Source organism: Sciurus vulgaris (assembly GCF_902686455.1).
Source record: "Sciurus vulgaris genome assembly, contig: HiC_scaffold_177_arrow_ctg1, whole genome shotgun sequence".
In the NCBI taxonomy this organism is placed as follows: Eukaryota; Metazoa; Chordata; class Mammalia; order Rodentia; family Sciuridae; genus Sciurus; species Sciurus vulgaris.
Window position 1 is genome coordinate 1098972 of NW_027632876.1, and position 15757 is coordinate 1114728.

The 15757-nt window shown below is 36.9% G+C and overlaps 1 protein-coding gene and 1 pseudogene across 2 annotated transcripts; one reads left to right on the forward strand and one right to left on the reverse strand.

Annotated features, from left to right (window-relative positions):
* The first annotated feature begins 12216 nt into the window (after positions 1–12216).
* Positions 12217–12949, forward strand: LOC306652314 (eukaryotic translation initiation factor 4E-binding protein 2-like; annotated as a pseudogene). Its single transcript has one exon. The product of its transcript is annotated as a eukaryotic translation initiation factor 4E-binding protein 2-like (transcript).
* An 803-nt stretch (positions 12950–13752) lies between these two features.
* LOC306652310 (protein PROCA1-like) lies at positions 13753–14840 on the reverse strand. The gene has a single exon (XM_079125276.1). The coding sequence runs from the start codon at positions 14685–14687 to the stop codon at positions 13812–13814; it is 876 nt and encodes a 291-aa protein (XP_078981402.1). The 5' UTR covers positions 14688–14840; the 3' UTR covers positions 13753–13811.
* Positions 14841–15757: the final 917 nt, after the last annotated feature.

Genomic DNA, 15757 nt, shown 5'->3' on the forward strand with positions numbered 1-15757 from the left:
AAAAATTAGAGGGAAAAAACTATTGGATTGGTCACAATAGAAAATGGATTCAATTCCCAGTAGTGAAAAAGAAATAGACCTAATATCTTCTTTAAAATTCTATACAACCTAGAAGTGCCATATGTGGGAATAAGCAATTAGGAAAGGAAAATACATGTTGACTATCCATTATCCAAAATGCTTGGGACCATACGTGATTTGAATTCTGTATTTTTAAAATCTGTATATTCATAAGGAGATATCTTGAGACACAAGTAAATACACAAAATTAATTTGTTTCACATACACCTTACACACAAAGATTGAAGATAATTTTATACAATAGTTTAAAACTCTGGAGCATGAAATGAAGTTTCATGTTGTGAAATTTTCCATTTGTGTTGAAAAAATTTCACAATACTTTGGATTTTGAATTTTTAAATGATGGATGCTCAAATTGTACCCTATCTCTTGTTCAAGAAATGTAATACATTCAATAAAAAGTAATTATGTTATGAACTTATAAGAAAATCAGTGAGATAACTTGAAAGACCATTCAACTAGACTATTTTCAGAGCTGACTAACATTTGACAAGTTCCTTAACCACTCTGTGCTAATTGCTGCATAATGGGATGAAGCAGATTCCCATAGAATCCTATAAGTTGAAGGAGTCAATATGTGTTAAAGAATCTTGAAGAGAATTTAATACATAGCAAGTGCTTAACAAACTTTAGATGCTGCTATTATTGTTTTGGTAGAGTTGTTTTATTAGTTGTCATACTTCCCTCAAATCATTAATTTCATTTTGATTGACATAAATAATTTCTATTTTTGCATAGGGGCCCTTTAGATCAGAGATAGAATGCATTTTTTTTTTACTTTACTCGTCACAACTATTAAATTCCACCTCTGTAGCCTTGAAAACAGTCATAGACAATATATAAATGAATACATATGGTTATATCCCCAAAACACTACTTATGGGCATGAAAGTTTGAATTTCACATTATATTCATTTGGCATAAATGATTATTCATTTGATTTTTTTTTCAGTTATTAAAAAAATCATACAAACCACTCTATAGGCTGTACAAAAACAGATATCAGGCTGTATTTTGCTAATTAAATACAAATACAAACTCTCAGTCATAATTTCTCTATCTATAAAACCAAAATAATATACTCAGCTTTCCTAACTTCTAAATGCTTATATAGTAATTTATCACATAAGAAATAATATCTATTCATAGTTCAATTTTTTTCAAAAATGTGCTCCTGTCCAAAAACCATATAAATCTCAGCTAAGACAGTGCAAATGGCTATTGTGCTGTCAGCTGGATCTGAGACTATAATGTATTAATGGTATGTTTACATTAAGGATATGTTTATATTAAGGATATGTTTACACAATTGAAAAACTAAGAGGTCACTATAACAAAATGTTCTATCAAAATCTTAATTTTATTTACCAAAGCTTCATTTACAAGATAACTAGAACTTTTGCCTACTTCTCATTAGCACAAGAAAAGAAGAAAATTTTCCAGGCTCACTAACTACCTACTGATTTGGTTTGGATATCAGATGTCACCTATAAAGCTCAGTTAGACAAAGAAGGAATGTTCAGAAATAAAATGATTATATTATTAGAGTTGCAACCTAATTAGTGGGTTAATATATTTGATGAGTTAATAATTTTAATGGATTACTGGGCCAATACTGTAAGTAGCTGAGGTATGATAAGAGAAAGGTATGTCACTGACCTTGGACTTCCCAGTTTCCAGATCTGTAAGCTATAAATTTCTTTTGTTTATGAATTACCCAGTCTAAGGTATTTTGTTGTAGCAGACCAAACAGACCAAGATAGGTGCACAAAAAGAACACCAGAATGTACTGAATTAATTCTTTCTGCTTTTCCTGAAATACGTATGTTTAAGTCAGTTTACTTTCCTGAGCTCTAAACTCATAACTAACTGCCAACATTGCTACCTGGATATCCCCATTGCAGTTCCAATTTAATATTTTAAAATCTCCCCAAATAATTTATCTTTCTCATGTTACCCTCATGTAATAAGCCATTCCCCAGTCATTTGCTTAAGACAGAAATCTAAGGAATTAACATTAACACTTTCTTTTCTAAGTCACTCAGCTTTTGTCTACTCATGTTTCTAAAAAATATCTTATTTTTCAACTTCTCCTTTTTCTCACCTTTCTTCTGATCTTCCCTCAATCTACACTGTTACTAGGTTGATGCTTTGAGTGGGGGATGGGACTTCCCTATATATTGCCCCAGCATTTCTCTATCTCTGAATTCCTTAGAAATATATATATTATATATATATATAATATTTATATCACAAGAATCTGAATAAACCTGCCATAGCCAAAAATAAATAAGCCATTCTCCCTTCCTTTATTGTTTATCTCAGACTCACCCTTCAAACTCATATACTGTTGATGGAACCGTAAATTTGGACAACCACTCAGGAAAGCAGTTTGGATATTCCTCAAAATCTAGGAATGGAAACATCATACGACCCAACTATTCCACTCCTCAGTGTTTATCCAAAAGAATTAAAATCATCTAGTGATTAAGCCATATCAATCTTTATAGCAGCCCAATTCACAATAGTCAAGTTATTGGAACCAGCCAAAGTGTCCATCAAGAGATGATTAGATAAAGAAAATGAGGTACATAAAGTCAATGGAGTTTTACTCAGACATAAAGAAAAATGAAATTATGGTATTTGCTGGCAAATGGATAGAACTGGAGAATATCATATGAAGCGAAATAAGTCACACTCAGAAAGTTAAGGGTCAACTATTTTCTCTCATACATGGAAGCAAGAAAAGGTGGGGGAAATCCCATGAAAATAGAAGGGAGATTAGTAGAGCAGAGGAAGGACTGAAGGGGAGGGAGAAGGAACAGGGAAAATGGGACCTATGGAATGAAATTGACCAAACTATGCTATGTACATATATGAAAATACCACAGTGAATTGAACCATTATGTATATCCATAAAGCACTAATTTGAGTAACTATAAATAGAAGAAAACCAGTAGAGAAAGGGGGACAGGGAATGGAGTAAAAGGGGAAGTACTGGAGACTGAAGAAGATAAAATTATATTCCATGCTTGTATAATTATGTCAAAATGAATCCCAGTAGTATGTATAAATATAATGCACTAACTTAAAAACAAAGGGCTTAATCGTCATCTCTTCCATGGTGCCTTCCCTTTTATGTACTTTCCTCTATTATACCAAATCCAGGGGTATGTTACAGTCACCTAGAGCTGGACAACAAACCAAATGTTAACATCTTCTAAACTCCAGAGTGACACCACGCAGGTTGCTGAAGGAACCAAAAACCCATTCACGGAGGCATAAAAGAATTCTTATCTGAACTTAAGTTACCAGAATAAGCAGAACTTCATAAGAATCATCTGCGAGAAGTACAACCCCACCCCAACCCAGGGCTCCCATCAGGCAGGCACTTCGACATTTCAAAACAAATTGCATAACAAGGCCCATCAGAACATTCCATCCTTTGAAACCCTAAACATCTTCCTTTTCAGTCAGTAAATAAACCTCTACCCAAAACTGTTCAGGGAGTCACTTATTACTGAAAGATCCCACATGTGAGCAAACCTTATCCCTTCTCCTATTCATCTGTCTATTGTCAATTAATTTGTAGGCCCCCATTCAGTTGGTTGAAGAAAACCATTTCCTCCATGGTTGGAGTATTTGCCAATGGAAATTAGCAAATGGAACAAATCAGAGTTTATTCCACAGTAAGAATTAGTGACTAAATACTTCCCAGATTGCCTGTGATTATCATCCTCTGTCTCCACTCTCCATGGTGTTGTCTGTGGGCTGTCAACCTGGCTTTCTTTCTAAAGGAAAAGAATCATTCATATTCATCTTTATGTTTTCAAAGCCTTTTTTGCCAGAACAAAATTGGATATAAATCATCATGTGCTACATAAGTCAAAAAAGTAATTATCAATAGAGGCAGAAGATGTGAAAAAGATTGACATGGTGGGAATTCAAACCCATGTTGAAGAGTGAACATAATACAGCTTATCAAATTATAGGGAAAATTATTATAAAGATATAAAGCCTCTTCAGGGAGATTTTTCCTCTCCTATTAAAAGCAAATCTACATACATTTGTGGGGGATAGTAAATTGTTATCAATGATTTATTTTTAAGTGTATCAAAATATAAGTTAAAATTGATAAACCAAGGATGGACAACTGATATGGACAAGGATGGAAAACAAGGACAGTAAAGTGTTCATGACAAAATCTATTTACCATAACATTCTTGTATTTCTATGTGGTATGTCTGAAAATATTTCTAACACAACATTGAGGCAATACTGAATTGTCATTTTTTTTTTTTTTTTGCTTATGAGGTGTGGCAATATATTTCACCTTCAATAAAAACTTTCTAAACTCCTTTCAAAATGCCAATTCTGAGGAGGCTAAGTTTAAATTACAATACCCAAATGTACCTTTGCATCTGTGGGCCTGAAACAAGAATACAAATGAAGGACATACAGCATATATATAAATATCAAAATTTTAAAATAAAACATTGTCTATCCTCCAAATTTGACAAATACATACTATCATAATAATAATAGGAAAGATTAACCTCAAGTGTAGAATCTTATACTCCTAAGAGTTGCACATCTCTTTTCTGTCCACTCCTGGCTCCATTCCAAACCCTGAGGAACCTTTTGTACATTATCTGTCCACACTGCCCTGAACAGAACCCAAGTTGCCTCCTATGCCAAGAGGTGTATACACCAGTGGTCTTGTTCACCTTCTAGGTTACAGAACCATGAAAGGAGCCCAATAGATCCTGCGAGCAAACTTAGGGTTGTCTTAGGAAATCAGACCAATGTCTAGAAAGTGAGGTGAAGTGGTGCTGTTCATATCAACTTGGCACTCCCCTTGGTTCTGAGCATAGATCTGTGGAGTCAGTACAACTGGAGAAGGGCCCAACGAGGACCCAACACAGGGGCCTCTTTGGGCCTGGTCTAAGGGCTATTCTGGCCATACTACAAAAATTATTTGGCAATAATGATAGAAAGGATCAGGATTCAGGGGATTTTTTTTTTATTTTTCATTAAGTTTAAAATGTATTGCAGAACATTTAAATTCATTCATTCAACTAATGCTCATTAATATCTGACTATCCTAGAACTGGGGACATAGTGTTGAACAAGACAAATAAGATTTCTAGCCTCACAGAAATTACATGCTAGGGAGGAGAAGCAAATTTAAATATAATATAAGATAATTTCTAAAAATAGAGAATGTAAAGTGGGCTAGAGAGACACAGAATGATGATAGAGATTGGGCAACTACTTTAGAAAGTGTGATCTGAAAAGACCTTTCTAAAGAGGTGATCAGTGAGCTGAACTGAAAAAGACAGAAAGACTGGGTCAAGTCAAGGTGTGGACAGGTGAGAGGGAGTGTGGAAGAGTAATAGGCATGGCAGGAGACCCACTGTAGAGGGAAGCTTAGAACCTTCAGTAGGGAGTGCATGTGCACATGTGAAGGAAAAGACTCTTAATTTTAATGTGACCTTACTACCACACCATCACAGCCTCTGTGGGACACAATTTATCTCAGTCTCTAACTTAATACCTTCTCCACAAAATGAAAGTTCTAAAATATTCTGTTTCTCTGAACTTAATTCTTCAAATCTGTTCTACCTATAGAATTGTTCAGTTCATTTTTTTAAGGTTAAGAAAATCTTACCATCCCTCCTTCTACAGATCATTCCTTTTTAGAAAGAAATTATATAATATGTGAATAACATGACACATTGCATCTGTTCCCCATAACTAATATGAAGACACATATCCACATACAACAGGAAATGAAGTAAGTATAGGCATACAAGACCTAGACGTAATCAATTAAGCTTATTTTTAGCTTTCATGTACAAAATGTTCAGTTATCTTCTGTTGGCGCACAGGTAAGAAAGAAGCTAAGTTCTTTCCTTAGCTTGATCTCAGAATTTTGCTTAAATTCACAACCAAAAATGAATAATGCTCTTCTTTTCAAGCCCCTGCCAACTCACAAATGTATACTATTGGTCAAGAGAGGATATGAAGAAATATATGGGTATATAAGAACAGAATCACCATAGCCTCTAGGAACAATAAATAAAACAGGTGGAATATTTGTAAAATACTATTTAAAATGTTTTATTAGATATCATGAAAACTGACTGTGATTGGCTTTTATTGTTTCAATGATATAGTACCAGCAGAGTCAGTAAATATTTAGAAGTCCTTGTTTCTCCTAACAGGTATGTCACTGGACAATATCCTGAATAGGCAAAGAACATTATATCCCTCCTATTCCCAATGGAAAGAGAAAACAGAAAAAAAAAATGTTGTAGGAGAAATCATAAATCACCTAGAATTCTTTTTTAAAAGTAATTATATAAATCTAGGTAATTAGTATATTTTCTTACATTACAAATTAAGACATGTAAATATGTCATCAATTAAGTGATCAACCCCAAATTGGCAGAATTTAAATGGGCCCAATTTCTAACTACAAATAAACAGGTAATATAAATACGAAACAATATATTAATATTGCTTTTTTAATGATTTAGAAGAAGAATTGCACAAGAAAATTGACTTCTTATAACCATGAACATAAGATAAAATCTAATTATAATCATGTGTTTAAGAAAAGTGATGCCTCATTCATAAATTTCTTACAGCTTCTTTGAAATCCTAAACTTTCACTTCCCTCAAAGTATTTGCTTAATCACACACACACACACACACACACACACACACACACACACAAATTTTGGAAAATATTTTACAATTATATGGTATACTCAATAGATGTTGACAACTTTTTCTACATAGTCTCTATAGAGTAATTATGAACAGAATGTAAAATGACTCAGCACTAGGAAGCACATCTAGGATTGGTTTCGAAACAGTAAAGTACTCTGTGAATTAAATGCCACAAAAAGACAGCCAGTGCTACATATTCAATATGAGCTATTATTATTACGAGTTAAATATTTTTATCAAAACCAACTTCACAGCACATATGATCAACTCTATTAAAATATACAGATTTTAATTTATGAAACTTTAATTTGGAATGATAAAAAAATCTTTTTTCCATTATATCAATATATGCTGGTATAAAAGTCTATAAGTAAGCTTAATTTACATATCTAAGGATTTCAAGATAAAGGTTATAGAAATTTTACACTCTTTAATCCAAATATTTTTATTATGTAGTTGAACTTTTGATACCTAATAGCTACAAGTATTTTATTCTAGCAGGGTTTGTAAGTGCCATTAAAAGTAAGTTGAGGCCCAAAATATGTCATTAAATAAGACCAAATCATAGTAAAGTGACCCTCATGGAACCAATTTTGATTGAAATAGTGCCTGCTTTAAATGGATGCATTTTGTATCAATAACAGGCATCATTCACACAGAGAGATTCAATTTTGTTATACTTATAAAGCTGTCACACTGAATATTCAAAAATTCTGATGTATTTTAAATATGCATTTTACCTCAAGTAACCTAATTTTTAAGTAGCCACTATTCACTTCCAAGCATTTCCATCTTTTCAGCAAAATAATAACTCCTAGTCATCACAGGCAGGTAAATATCAGGGCTTAATCATCTGTCAACTAGCTCGAATTTAGCAAGCTTGCACCTGTAGTTTTTGTTCTAATTGTGTTTAATGCTGCTCTAATTATTTCAGTGGAAAATAATTTTGTACAAAGTTGACTTGTTTTTATGGACTGGAAGCTCCTCAGCTATAAATTGTCAGGTCTCATCCTTCATTCCTCCTAAGTATAATTCCAAAGCAGAATCAGCATATGGTTGCTCTGTGACCAAATATCATGTGTTGGGCAGAAACACTGATCCTGGCTATTAACCACTCTGCAAGTCTTCCCAGTAATCAAAGGACACAATGGCAATGACATATATCCAGTGCCAGAGCAGAAAGCCCTTTAAAAGACTGCATGCCTAGCAGCTGAAGGCCAGTATATACTACCATGCACACTGGCCATTCCAAAGAGTCCAGGATAATTAATCATCACCTCTAACTGTTTGTTCTACCATTATACACATTTATTGGCTGAATCGTTGGAGGACTGTTACCCTTCTAATTACTTAGGTCTGGAAGCAAAGAACCTTCTCACTTGGATACAAAAAGCAGCCTATTTTCTATATCAGACCTATCTGTCCTTTCATCCTCTTCTCCACAAAAGTTTGCTGACCTAGCAATTAACTAGAGACTAGGAGAAAATTAGATGTTGTTATTATTGATTTTGGTGAGGTTCAAATCAAATGATAGAAGTTATCATAGAATGATAGAAGAGCTACATAACATAAAGTTATCTAAATTTAATAAGTTGAGGTTTTAGAAATCTTATAAGTGAATTTCACAATATAAGTCATGAAACATTTGTACAGAAACTATGTGGTATCGTTATTTAAGAGTAAACCAGTTTTCAGAAGAAATACTAAGAAAAGATTTTACAAGTTCTAATTCAATTACTGATGTGATTTAATATACTTTTATACTTGCCACCACTTCCTACTTCAATGAAAGTATTCACACATTGGTCAATTTTAATAAGATATTTTATATTTCTTTTTTTTTTTTTTTTGTGGTGCTGGCGATTGAACCCAGGGCCTTGTGCTTGCAAGGGAAGCACTCTACCAACTGAGCTATATCCCCAGCCCTTTATATTTCATATATGCTTTTGAAACTAAAATCCTTGTACTTCTAAATTTTTTAAGTATCAAGGATAAAATAATTAATTTAAGTTTTAGAAACTGTTCAAAATATCTTTGGATAGCATTCACTCTGCCTTAAATTCTGATGTAAAATAATATCCCTTTTAAAACAGTGCAAATCTAATCAGAAGAGAAAGAAACATATTATTCAGGCCTGAAATTATTACTAAATGGTCATATTAAATAAAAAGCCTTCAACACAGCAACACTCTATTATACTAAGATACCAGAGTACTTCAGAGTAATGTCAAAATTTTAAGAGTCAAGATATATTCCATGCATGTATAATCTTATCAAAATGGAATCTAGTGTCATGTATAACTAAAAAGAACCAATAAAAAGGATGGTGAAATGTCTTCCCTAAAGAAATGTATATGGAACTAGTACCATGGTGTAACTCTTAAACATCACATTGAGAATTTAAAAAGTACTATCTTTTCTTTTTTTTTTTAGGTACTAGGGATTAAACTCAGAGGCACTTAAACACTGAGCTACATCCTCAGCTCCTTTTCATATTATATTTAGAGATAGGGCCTCACAAGTTGCTCAGGGATTTTCTAAATTTCTGAGTCTTGCTTTGTACTTGTGGTCCTCTGGCCTCAGCCTCCTGAGTTGCTTGGATTACACGTGTTCACCACCATGCTTGGCCATCTTTATTTTTTTATATTAGTTCAGCATATGTATAGCTGCCGTGAAAATTCAACTAAGTATTTCTTAGGGAAAACTCAGAGGTGAGGAGCTATATGTTGCTTCCACCAATACTATCATGCAGCATGTTTATGAATACAACTAAAGTATTTGATAATGGCTTCCTGATTTTTCCTGTAATACCAAAGTGAGTAGAAGCACTGAGTTCAATACAAAAGTTTAAAAAATTTGTATGAGTATAATCAATTTAGAACCATGACCCAAACCAATCCACTTACTTAAAACAGACACAACTACTAGTTGATTTGGGTGTTATATTTTAAGTTTTTGTTTTTAAATTCTTAGGATTAAGGTACAGGTACACACATAGTAGAATTAAAAGAAATACCATTATTAACATGCCTACTAGACGATTAAAATGAAAAGATGTACAATACTAAATGCTAGTGAGAATGCACAACTATTGAAGGGATACAAACTGGTACAGCCACTGTTGAAAACAGTTTGGGAGTTTCTCACAAAGTTAAACATACAAATAGTATATTAAATGGCAGTACCAGTTCTGAGAGAAATGAAAATGTAAGTCCTCAAAAAGATCTTCACACAAATTTTTACAATAGTTTCATTCATATTACTTAAAACTGAAAAGAGGCCATGCACAGTAGTGCACAACTATAATCCCAGCAGCTCGGGAGGCTGAGGCAGGAGGATCACAATTTCAAAACCAGCCTCAGTAACTTAGCAAAGTCCTAATAAACAATAAGATCTCATCTATAAATAAAATACAAAAAAAAGGAACTGGGGTTGTAACTCAGTGGTAGAGTGCTTTTCTCGCTTCCGTGAGGCACTGGGTTCAATTCTCAACACCACATATAAATAAATTTTTAAAAAATACTGGTTCATTGACAACTAAAATAAATACAATATAATACAATAAATGGCTCAGAAGTGAAATGATATGTGGCTCAGTAGAGAAATGCCCCTGAGTTTAAGAGTTTAATCCTGGTTAACAAAAAAAAAAAAAAAAAAAAAAAAAAAAAAAAAAAAAAGAAAGAAAGAAAGAAAGAAAGAAAGAAAGAAAAGAAACTGTAAATAATACAAGTATTCATCATTAGTAAACAGAAAAACAAGTTGTGGTACATTGACCCAACAACTAAAGGGAACTAACTGCAGACAAAGTAACAATGTGAATAAATCATAAAAATGTTATACTAAGTGTAAGAAGGAAGAATTTCTAGCTATGTTCTATATTACACTAATATTATTTCTGGGAAAGGTAAAACTATAGGCACAGAAATAAAATTGGTGGTTATGAGAGGCTAAGAAAGAAAAGCAGGGGACTGATTGCAAAGGTGAATGCAGGGACGTTTTCCAGTGATGGAAATGTTCTAGATTTTATGATTGTGATAGAGGTTAACCAGACACACACATCTATCAAAACTAATGAAACTGTACACAAAAAGAAAAACTTTACTCTATGTAATTTTACATCAATAAGCCTAATTTAAAAAAAAAATAAAGGCAATAGGAAAAGATCTCAAGTGTAGTGGGCTCATTTCTAAATGAGTCGCAAACATTTATATTGGAGTCACTGACTGGTATAACACAAATGCATTTATAAGTTAGTCCTAATAAACTAAAATATGTTCTTTCTGAAAAATAAGATGGTATCCTACATTTTAAGAACAATCAACTCTAACTGATAAAAATGGAAAACTACATAACACAAAAGTACTTAAAAGGGAGATTACTTTTCTTAACATTATATCACTTGTAGAGTTGAAAAAATATCTGATATAAACTACCTAATCTGAAGATAAGAGTGAGTGAACTACTCCAACATCTAACAAAATAAGGCACTTTAGCTGAGTTAAATGATTTCCTGCAGGCAATGTCTTTTCAATCTAAGCTAATGACATCTTTTAAGGAGGATGGTAGATTTAAATAAAAGGATTTTTTACAAGGCAGACAAAAGGCAATCTAAGAATGTTTGAAAGAACTTTTCATATTTCAAAATTATTATGGTGAAACGCCTACATAAAATTATTAAGGTTAGATATTAACCTATATATTACAGAAATAATTTCATGAAAAAAGAATATAATAAACCTTTTAGGAAATTTTCTCCATAATTGTTCCTTTTTAAGAAACCAATTCTTTCCTAAAGGAAATTAGGCTATTTCAGACTAGTATTTGCTAGACATTAGGAACTTATTTCTGAAATACTGAACTTCTTTCCCTACATGCTGATTCTAGGATAACCTTATAAGGTCTTACAGGCTTACTTTTTACCTGACTTTGAACTTCTGCATGTGAAATGGTCGAAACCATAATCACCGACATTCCTTAACTAAACCAGGTTGACCAGAAATTAAACTGCAAATTTTCCAAGATGAGAAAGAGTTTCAGGAATCCTCCAGGGGTCTCTTTCCTTAATCCTGTGACCTAGAATCCGAAATCAAAAGTGTTGAGTGGACTATCCTTACACCTCAGGATCAAGATAAAAAGAAACCTGCCAGCTTCTGGTCGTCATCATCGTCGCCGGTGCTGTGGCGGCTGCTGCTGCCTGCGGAGGCCAGAGGATCCCGCGGCTTTGGCGGCGGCCTAGAAGGCGTCGACGGGAGCGGAGCGGGAGGAGGGAGCGAGAGGAAGTGAAGGAGGAGCGAGTGGAGCGCGCCTTTCAGCTCCCTGAGCGGCCGGAGCTCTCTGGGCCCGCCACTGCCTGCCTGCACGCCCGCGGGACAAAGCAGAGATCCCGCGCCCAGAGCCATGTCCTCGTCCGCTGGCAGCGGCAGCGGCCACCAGCCCAGCCAGAGCCGCGCCATCCCCACCAGCACAGTGCCCATCAGCGACGCCCCGCAGCTACCTCAGGACTGTTGCACCATGCCGCGGGGGTGGGGAGGTGGGGACGCTCTTCTCCACCAGGCCAGGAGGAACCCGAATCATTTAGGATAGGAAGTTTCTGTTGCAATTCTCCCTGGCTCAGACCCCACCCAGCCATCTGCCCAATATTCCGGGAGTCACTAACCCTGGTACCTTAATTGAGGACTCCAAAGTAGAAGTAAACAATTTGAACAACTTGAATGATCATGACAGGAAGCATGCAGTTGGGGATGATGCTCAGTTTAAGATGGACATCTGACTTTCCTGCAAGGAGGAGGAGAAAAGCAGCAACATCAAAACCTATGTGTACCTGATTTGGCCTGTAGGATCAACGGTGAAAAGACACAGAGGCAGTACCAGCATCCCTAATGCAGTATCCCCCTCCCACTCCTCCTCTGGTGCCAAATGATGGGAAGATGAGATTCATCCGACCATTTCTCCTCCCTGTTTCCTGTCCCCTGCCCAGTAAGATTAGCCTGAAGGCCCTTGGGGTATTGCCTTAGCACTAAGCAGTCGATAGAGGAAAACTAACTGTGGCTTCACTGGTCATTTTTCTATTGAAACCACTCTTCCCTTAAATTGATCCCAAAGCTAGTCTCATTCTTCCATCTGGGATATGGGGGATCATTCTACCATCTGGGATACAGAGGTTTGGCGAGTTTATCTTATTTGTGTTCTTTTTTGTCTCTATTCCTTGAATCCCACTTGTGGTTCAGTACTGGGTTTGGGGTCATTAAAACCAGAAAGGGGAAATAATAAAAAGAGAGGTGCTTTCCCTTTTGAGTTGAGTTGTTTATCCTTAGGGGTAGTGCTTTGTGCAATTCTGGTAGCATTGCCCTGTGACATCGTTTTGTAGTCCACTTCCCCTCTTACCTCTGGGAGGAGTGTCTTCTGTCTTTGGTATTATAGTTCATCTTTCCATTCCTTTACTTAGTGCAAATAAATGTCTGCAGAAAATTTTAATCTTCACCACTGAAGGGAGTCCTTTGATAACCAGGTGTACTTTACTATTCTTCTGCCATTCCACCTTGCTTGAATCTTGTTGCTGGCAGAGTTCTCTGTACTGTGAGATCTCCAGGTGAATTTGGTCTGCTGCCAGGGCAGGTCCATACTAAGGAATTGAGGCACTGTGGCCTCCACATGGGGGATAAGGCTCAATTGTAGTATTCTGCCAGATAATGCCTAAGAATGACCTTTGAAGACAGCTGATCCATTTCAGTAGCCAGTTTCAGTAGTCACTGTTATAAAATCCAATCAACATTATGATATTTGTTCTCTTAGGTTGCAGTTATTTTTAATTTTGAGTTTAAAGTTGACTTTCAGAATATTCTTAGAAAAGAACTACATGTTTTGTATCTGCTTTGTTTGCCTGCTGCAATAAATAAGCATGGGCCTAAAAATGTGTTCCTCCCAGTTTTTTTTTTTTTTTTTTTTTTCTACAGGCTTGATGGCATTTATTCTTCACCCTGGGCACCCTTGCCTCAACTGAGATTGGGGTTGGACACTGGGGGAGATTTCCTCTTGGTCACTTTCCTGGTTGGTGAGGTCTTTGCCCTGTTCTTCTTGATCTGGGCAATGCACTTCTCTCTCTTCCTGGGTGATGATGACTCCACAATGTCGTCACTGGAGGGCTCTTGCTGCCCCCGGTCATTGTAACTGTCCTCACTCTCCAGGCCTTCCGGGCTTTCTGGGCTGGACTCCGACATCCTGGCCAACACTCTTGGGCTTAATGATCGGCTCAAGTCTGGAGGTGAAGACTCTGATTTCACTGGGCTCTTCTTCTTAGTCAACTTGCCCTTCTTGGCTTTTTTCTTCAGCTTTGTCTTCTCATCTGTCATCTCCTCCTCCCTGTCTTTTTCCTTTTTCTTCTTTATCTTCTCGATCACCTTGATGTCCAGGCTCTTTCTTGTGGGGCTCTCAGAGCGCCAGATGGTGATGGGCGCTGCTGAGTCAGGGGTCCCAGTGACTGTGCCTGGTTCAGTGGGCGTTGTGGTGGGTCCCACCTGAGTTGGGATGGGAGGCCTACTTTCTTCCTCCTCCTCTTCCTCTTCTTCATTTAGGTCATCTGCTCCACATTCATGGTGGACGGGATGGTGGATCACTGCCACAGAGACAGGCCTGTAGCTTTTGCACCTAGTATCACAGTCGCAGTGGCTGACAGCATGTACATGTAGATTGTGGTGGCCATAGTCAGAGAAGGGGTGGATGATGTGCCCAGCACACTGCTTGTGTTTCCAGCAGCAGCTGTCAGTCTCCTTGCATTCACCGCTGCTCTCACTTTTGTCCCAGATGTGGGTCTTGCAGCCAGGCTCTTCCTCAGTCCATCTTTCAATTGTCAGTGTCGTCCTAACCCACATCGCTCTCAGCCCGGTTCTTCCACGGGACTCTTCCTCGCGGAGTCCAACCTCGAACCTCAGCTTGGCGGAGCCCTCCGTCCAGTCGTAAGCTCCAGTCTCAGCTTCGCCCTATTTCAGACCCTAACTCCGCCTCATGCTTGCCCAGTTCCCCCGCCCGTCTCCCCCCTCCCCTCCCTAGGCTGCGTTGTCTTCCCGGCCGGGGTCTAAGCGTCAGCCGCGTTCTTCATCCGGGGCCTCCCGCTCCTCCCAGGCCCCTCTTTGTCACACCTTTAAGGCCAGCTACCCACCCAGTTTTTTTACCATTCCCATTATACCCTGAATTTTCACCTTGCTTTCTTCCTCCTTCCATCCTCCTTTTCCTTCCCTTTCCTCTACCAGGCCATCTTTCAAATATTCATCAAAGATACCTCGTGTTGGTATCCAATAATATCTGTTACTCCTCTTAAGTTAGGAGTGACCTTTTATTTTTAAGAGGACTACAGACCTATTTTTAGATATGTTTTCAGTACAATCGTGAACAGCAACTTTTTAACTAAACATCTTCCAATGTTAGGGAGGTAAGAAATGTCCACAGGCGAGTCTGCCTGTTCCATGTCACCATCCTTTGTATTCCCCAGTTCCTTCTGAATGCTTTTCTTCCCCCTTAAGTTTTGTGTGTGTGTGTGTTTGGAATTTGTCCTGAGTGGTTTATAAAACTGGACCATTCTACCATGCTGTGGCTTGTTCAGAATAGCTGTGTTCTTCTCCTTACCCCCACTCCATCTGCTGTCTTCCCCACCCAACTCTCCTGGTATTATTGACTGGCACAGTAATCCCAGGAAAGCACCTCCCTCAAAGACTGATGCCTCCATCCCCTCAGAGGAAGGCAAGTGAAGTAGCCACTGGTGTTCTGGGAGTTTGTGGTTGGATTGGGTGCCCTGCGCTCTCTTGTAAAGAGACCAGATAGCAAGGTGGAAGTAACAGTTCCATTGACTAGGAAAGAAAGTTGTTTTTCTTTTGAACTATGAAAAGACCCTACTGGTGAAGACCTTTTAGAAGAGAAGAAGAGAAGAAGGGTGTCTGTGGAACTT